Source organism: Montipora foliosa, chromosome 2, assembly GCF_036669935.1.
Source record: "Montipora foliosa isolate CH-2021 chromosome 2, ASM3666993v2, whole genome shotgun sequence".
Taxonomy (NCBI): Eukaryota; Metazoa; Cnidaria; class Anthozoa; order Scleractinia; family Acroporidae; genus Montipora; species Montipora foliosa.
This window is the reverse complement of record NC_090870.1, coordinates 13,220,647-13,228,146: the sequence shown is the minus strand read 5'-3', so window position 1 is coordinate 13,228,146 and position 7,500 is coordinate 13,220,647. Positions and strand designations below refer to the sequence as shown.

The window sequence follows — 7,500 nt, the reverse complement described above, 5'->3', positions numbered from 1 at the left end:
ACAGGTTCCTCTCTACACAACAAATTATTGATAAAATTGCGTTCATAACTGCGAGGATCATAGCTTCACTGGATTTAGTATCCAATTCCCTTACTTAGATGCACGCAGATTTGCATAAACAAGCATACAGCTGATTCCGGCTGGCTGTAAGCTGTGCTCCAAGGTCATACATGTATGTGGACCGTATAGCAGCTGCCAGAGGCACCATAGTATGTTTTTGGTTCCACCTTGTTTAGCTGTGTCGTTGCTGTACTTTAATTAATTGCTACAACAACTAGGGGAGACTTATTGTTATTAGTATTATTATCATACGAAGTGTTGCCTTGCTTTTCTCTCCAACTTCATTATCAATAGTGTCTCGGAATACTATGTACCAGGTGCTTATTGACTGAGTGGGAGCTGGGGCCAGACAGGGAAATATTTGGCCCGAGGTCATGGCGTATGGACGGAGTGCCATGACCAAGGGCCAAATATTTTCCTGTCTGCCCTGACCTAAACTCAGTCAATAAGTATTTTATCATACATGTACATGCATGGGCTCTTCACACTATTCATGAGCACTCAGAATATGAAGTTTGGACAAAATACAAGAACTAACAAGTAACAAAAATTTGCAAAGAAAATTTATCTAATACCTGTGTTGTTTGCATTTGCTTTTCTGTCTGTAAATAACTTGGATGTTTAAAAGCGACGAAATCCCCTAAAATTGCATCCCACGGAGCAGTATGTGTTCCTAGTAGGGCCTTACGGCTTTTCCTGGCCTTGCTCGCACTAAGGCGTATGGCCCTCATATGGGGATTTTCCCAATAGATTTACAATGAAAGCGTGTGCGTGGCCGTACAAGCCATGTGATAAAGACAATTTTTTAACATCATTACAAATGTAAATGTTCCCAAATGCTGTTTCTCAAGTAAGGATTAACAGCTGACCAAAATAAATACGGAATACCCGGTTGTTGTGGTTGTTGGTAGTTCCAAGGGTCAGCTACGAGGCTGGTATCAATGGAAGCCGACAGTGCACCCTTTATTCCCCTCTCTGTCAGTGGTTCATTTTACAGGCATTTAAAGCTACTGCCACACGGATCAGTGGAAAGTCAAAACAGACGCTGAAGCCACCAACGCTCAAACTGGGGACCTCTTGCTCCGAAAGCGGCGCGCTAACTAACTGAGCTACACCTTCTCCTTTCTGTGTTCTTGGCGATAGGTTAAGCAACCTCTAAGAAATTTAATGAAAATTTACACTTAAGATAATTATACATTGTATGTGTGTACCAGCCATAGCATAACCTTTTATTCCTTCCATAATTAATTTAAGCAATTTTTTTTCTGTTTTAGTTCCTCTAGATGACAAAGTGCCAGAGGGTGCAGAACCTCGCTTCTGGGAAGAAGAAGGTTTTTATGTTGGTAAACCACCTCAAGTTTCTTCTACCAATTTAAACATCATGGAAAACAGGATCATGGACACAAATCAGGTGTGTTGTTGTTGTTGTTGTTACTTAAAACTCACACCAAGGCTTACATGTTCAAACTGGAAAAGTGAATGCCATACAAATTATTTTCTTCCTTTCCAAAGCTTTTTTGGGCTGTTTCAATATTGGCAGTTACATGTAGTTTTGAGTGTTACTGAAGCACCCCTAAAATTAATATTAATGTCCTAACTTTTGCCCAGTGAAAACAGTTCTAGTGCAAGTTACAGATACCTGTAATTTGCCATTTGTAGCAGACCCTTTTTCAAAAATAGAGTACCGGTAACATCAACTGTCTGTCAGTGGACGGAAATACAAGTCATTGTACAGTCTACTACAGTGAATGTTAGTCATCTTTATGACTTATATCCAGTTATGATTTGCCAATTGTTGGGATGTGGCTTTGCACTTATGTCCAGGTTTGACCCTAATTAGATGCACGCCCAATTTTGACATCCCTTTAAGTCTAAGCATTTGCTACCTACATATTTTCAACAATAAGGTAAGGGTAAAGGTTAGCGTTATTTTTAGCTTTGGGTAAATGCAGAAGTTAATCTTCACTTAAAGAGCAGCATTTGGGGGACACTTTGTGACATAAATTGTCTGTATTCTGAGACACAAGTGATGTTGAAGTTGGCTAGAAGAGCAAGGGGATTCTTCGTGACGCTTATTGGAATCCGTGTGCATCTAATTAGGGTCAAACCTGGACATATTTCTGGCTTTGGACAATTTACCCTACAACCTTAGTGCAGTTGATTCGATAGGAAATGTCCCATGATTTGCAAAATGACAAAAAACCGTGGGAAATTCACCAAATTTTTTTTCTTGTCTTAGGGAACTCTCTGGTTTGGAGAAGATGGCCAGCTAAAGAGACTGTCGTCTCCTTTAAAAGAGAAACCAACTCGCCCCCCTATTGTTAGTTTGGAGGAACTGGACCCTTTACTGCAGACTGAATGGGTTAAGGTTTGTAGTTAGTATCGTAAACACACAAATACAGTACATGTAAGTTGAAAAACATGTTTTTTTTTCTCTCTCTCTCTCTCTCTCTCTCAAAAAAGCCAAATTCAGAAAGTGGTAAAGCATTACTGAATATCAATGTATGATCCCTTCCACTGTATAACTGTTAATGTTAGAAACGTTTATCCTCATGTATTGTTGAAAGTCATCTGTGAAAGTGAGTAAATTTACCAGTATCCAAAATCAATAATGCAGAACTGTGAGATGGCTCTTGCTGGAGAATGCCTTATTGTGTCAATGTTGGTTTTTAATGTCAAAAGGAATCTGAAAGCTGGCCATCTCTTTTTTCTTTCAGGCTCATGTGGAACCATTTGATGGCAGATTCATCAATGCAGCTGGTGTGTCGAGTGTTTTTTATTTTGTACAAAATGAACGTTCATTTAGCCTCAGTTTTTCCCGAAACGGTTGTGGCAAAATGTAACATTTAGGGATTGACCACTGGGACTGTATTAGTCAACAGTTAAAAGTGATTTCGAGGAAACAAGCTAAGAACCATCACCTGTAAAGCATTCCAACCCACGAAAATGTTAACTTTGAGTTTTGACTCAGCATGTACATGTATATCCACATCACTTCTCTTGATATTAACGTCTTGTAATGAGAAGGAAAGATTGATCATTTTAACTGGGCTTCATGTGGAGTTTTGCATTGCGAACTAAGGCAGTGGGCTGCCTTATTTTATGAGATTGGTATCATGATAAAACATATGCTGAAGCTGTGGTTGTATGAAACTTGGGAGTGTGGCCATATTTCACATGCAGTTCATAGAGCCATCTTACTTTCTATGGCAGATTACAGCGATCCCTCTTACCCATAAATGTATGTCTCACTCATAAGAAAAGCACATAACTGCAAAGTAATAATACTCTTTTTGTTTCTTTCCTCCAGATGAGGAAGCGGCACAATATCAGCTTGATGTTGATTTATCCACCCTCACATTCACCCATCATCCATTATTCAGCAAAGAACATGTCTTAGCATCACGACTACAACAGTATTACAAGCAATATACTGAGAGGCAAAAGAAGGCAATGTCAGCTCACTATTCTGATAAGGTATAAGTTATTGTCATGAATGAACACCCAGCATCATTTCTTGTTTATTTTTGTCCTGGGACTTCCCATATATCTAGCATGATAAAGCATGGCAATTTCGATGTTTTTCTCACTTCAATGTCATCTTAATCTTAATCACTTGTAGTTGTCTGCTTTGAAGATTGCCCTACAACAGCTTCAAGAAAATGCTGAAAAAGTGGTAAGAAATCCTCTCCGTGGAAGAAGTTGGTGGGATTGGGGCATTTTGGGATTTCTTTTGGGAGGGGGGGGGGGGGGGGGTTATTTAGTGTTGATCCTTGCATGTGCATTTGTAATTTTTGGGCCAAATAACGTATGTAGAGATGATGAAAATAACCAGGCAAAGCCTCTTTACATTTTGGTCAGATCAGGCAATTTGCTGGGCATGCATCCGGTAACTTTCTACTTCCAAAGACAGAAGAACACTTCTTCCCTACACTGTTTTTTTTTGTAATTGCATCATTTGGCTCTCGTGATTTTTCTGTTTTTTCAAGCTGTTTTAAGGGGAATAATTGGTTTGAAATTGTGTGAAGTAGATATCAAACATTCATTCATTCGTATTGCTAGTTTCGATCGAAACAATCACAGGATCGTGTACTCGTGCCCCGGATGCGTGCGTGACCGTGTCGAAGTTCTCTTTCCCTCGGAATTTTCAATAATTGGTCGTGCTCAGCAAAAAACAGACAACTTGGTGTACGCCCAAAATAATTTGACTTGTTGCTTGCTTTTGAACTCTAATACGTATCTAGAATTTGTTATTCTGGAGACACCAGTGTTTGTTAGAATGTTGGCAGAGTCACCTACTTCCGACTTTTTGCGATGCCAAATGTCCAGAGCATGCGACGAGTAGTTTCTTGAGTGTCACGTCCACCTTTTTTAGGAGTTTTTTGGGGCAGGTTCCATACAGCGCACAGATATGTTGTTCGTGGCTTGACAAAGTGTCGAAAAATGCCACGCGGTAACGTACATGTATTTTTTTGTGCTTGTTGATCAGCAGTCTACACATTTCAGCAAATTTCGATATGAAGTGGCTGTGTGACCCGGGAAGCTTGAAGGGTTCAGTGTGTTTGATAGTTTCTTGAGACATCAGTGTTTGTTATAATGTACGCATAGTCATGGACTTTAGGTATTCTGGTGGGGATTCATAAAGAAAGGTAGAATCACTTTATTTAACGTCGGTAGTTCGTTCAGCTACGAGGGAGCTATCATCGGAAGCCGACGGTGCGGCCTTTGCCCCCCTCCCTTTGTCAGTGCTCCATTTTATGGGTATTTAAAGTTATAGCTACACGGATCAAAGGAAAGTCGAAACAGACGTTGAAGTGACCGAGGATCGAACTGGGGACCTCTTGCTCCGAAAGCCGTGCACTAACCAGCTGAGCTACATCGGATTCTGCGCGCATTCTTACCGGCTTGTTACCGCTGTTGGTATTGAGTATGGGACTTCGATTCTGTGCACACAGAGAGTCTCAACGATTGTCTTCTTTTTCGGAAAAGTATCGAGTCAAACCACAGACAAAAGAGCGTTGCAGCTTCTGACTCCTCTTGTCTATGCCCTGTGTGCAAGCAAATCACCTTTCCGGATTGTGTAGCTCCTCCATAACTTCGTAACTTTGCCCCTCGCATGCAGTATCCACGTGTTTATAGATTGACGTGAACAGGAAGCTACATGTGTACAGCTGTATCAAATACGGCTGTCAAGTCAATGGATATGACGTGGAGTGGAGCGTTTCTGGCTGCTGTAAACTTTTGGATCCTACGGAGTGTATAAATTGCATTGACTGCTGACCTACTCTGCCGTAAACCTTGCTGTTCCTCGCAGAGCTGGTTAGAATATCACTTGTTGGACCGTGTCAAGCACACCGATTATTTCGAGCAAATCGAGATTTTGCAGATTGTTGATCCAGTTGACAGTGGCCTGTAGAACTTGGGTTGAAGTCTTGTACCCTGTGGCTTCCATATTATAAATAGTTTGGTCTTGCCTTGGCAACTTCTTGGCATTATTCCAAATCGTGACTAACAGTTTCAGAAAACGTGTAGGGATAGCGCAGTGGTGAGAGTACCCGCTTCCCACCAATGTGGCCCGGGTTCGATTCTCAGACTCGGCGTCATATGTGGGTTGAGTTTGTTGGTTCTCTACTCTTCACCGAGATGTTTTTCTTTGGGTACTCCTGTTTCCCCCTCTCCTCGTCAAAAACCAACGTTTGGCTTGATTTGCGTTAATTGTTGATTTCAGTTTAAAGTGTCCCCAATTATTGCATCAGTGCTAGAACGACTAGACAAGTTCCTTTCCTTCCTTTCCTTGAAAAGGCGTGGGCTCGGTCTAGCATTATTTGCAGATCTCAGGTGGTGCGTCAGTGCTCATGCGACCATTTTTGAGCTTCGCCAAGACCGAATGAACTTATTCCGCTTTAGGTGTGCCGGGTGAGAACCGGCCGCTGGTATTAATCAGAGCCTCGACAAATTGTACCTGGTGTTCTAGCGTATCTGTGAGCTTGCTGAGAGGGACCTGGTCAGGCGGAGGCGCACTGACTTTACACTTTATGCCCTTCCGGCACAGGTTTGATGATCGCATCAGCCAGTTTCGCCTTTCAAGAAAGCCCGTTCTAGGTCTCGCATGACCATGGAATTGTTGATTTCGGCCTTCTCTGTCTTGTAGGCTGAAGTCGTTTCGAAGCACTTGTACACGTGCTCGAAATCGTCTGGCTAGTCATTTTTACGGTGGGTCAGATCTGGTAATTTGTAATCATTCTTGCCAAAGTTTGACTAGCTCTTGATCGTTGTTCCATGGGATCCTGCGTATGTCGCTCTCTATAGCTCACAGCGTTGCAACTGCTGCCTTCTGGAGATCTGTGACTATTTAAGAAGTCTTGGTCTGAAGGTGGTGCCACGGGTGGGCCTGGGGTCTCAGCGACTGTCCGGCCGGCCTTGGGGTAGGTGGTTCGATGAGTAACACAGCCTCTTCCTCCTCGGCATATTTTTCCTTCAGGTTGGCAGGTTGGCGAACGTTTTTCTTGTAAGTGGGTTTCCGTGGACGTCGGGGTCTGAATATGTCACATTTTCGTACTGCGACTTGTTCTTACACAGCTCCCTTTTTCGTTTGCCCTCATTACATGGTGCATGGGCTGATGTGCAGTGCAGCTTGACACCTTTGTGCACTACAGTCAATGCCATTTGTTGCGCGCAGTGGTACCGATCGCCTGGGTGAAATTGTCTTGTTTGACTATGAAGCCCACTCCGTCTGTCGCCTGGCGTTCATAACCTTTCCAGCATACTTGATATTTGCTTCGGCTTTCATCTGTTACCGCTGCCGATCTTGATTTTATCCTTTTCACTTCTTGCAGCGTGCATATGACTATTTGTTGTTTGACGATTTTGTTACAAAAACCTGTAATTGATGGTTTTCATCTGACGTCACGGCGTCCATGTTGTTGAACAGAACAATGCAGTAAAATACCTTTTGGGAATTTGACTCTATTATTATGCAAAGCTTGTGGCGTCATTTTCTATTGTTTTGTACGCAAACATGTCCGCCTCATGACGTGGATGCAAACCAAACATAGTACCTGTGCAGCAGGCATTATGAAGGGGAAAAATTATATTGTCATATTTTCTTCTAACATGTATTTTACAAAATTCAAGGTTCTGGAATCAAATGGAAGTGATGCTTACTCCCATTTGAGAAGTATATTACAAAAAAACCAAAAACAAAAAAGAAAATTGTTAAAATAGCTAAAATAAGTACTGTAGAGTTTTCTGGTTGTCCATGTGCATGTTGCTCTCCCACCAGTCCATTCTATTTCGTTTCTTTGATTTGCTGGGTATGCCGGCCATGAAAGCATACGTGGGAATGCATAGTGTGGTGGATATCGCTTGCGAACCGCATCCCAGTGCTCCGGGTTGGAAATCCAGCTCACTCACTCCTAAGTTCACTCAGCTTTCCATCGA

General features: G+C 42.1%; 1 protein-coding gene across 1 annotated transcript in view; it reads left to right on the top strand.

Annotated features, from left to right (window-relative positions):
- The window catches only part of LOC137992483 (coiled-coil and C2 domain-containing protein 2A-like), a 77,128-nt gene that overhangs the window by 20,802 nt on the left and 48,826 nt on the right, over window positions 1–7,500 (top strand). The window contains exons 13-17 of the mRNA XM_068837839.1: window positions 1,335–1,471; window positions 2,300–2,428; window positions 2,778–2,820; window positions 3,371–3,537; window positions 3,683–3,736. Of these exons, the coding sequence (XP_068693940.1) occupies window positions 1,335–1,471; window positions 2,300–2,428; window positions 2,778–2,820; window positions 3,371–3,537; window positions 3,683–3,736 (530 nt within the window). The remainder of the gene's footprint in view (window positions 1–1,334; window positions 1,472–2,299; window positions 2,429–2,777; window positions 2,821–3,370; window positions 3,538–3,682; window positions 3,737–7,500) is intronic.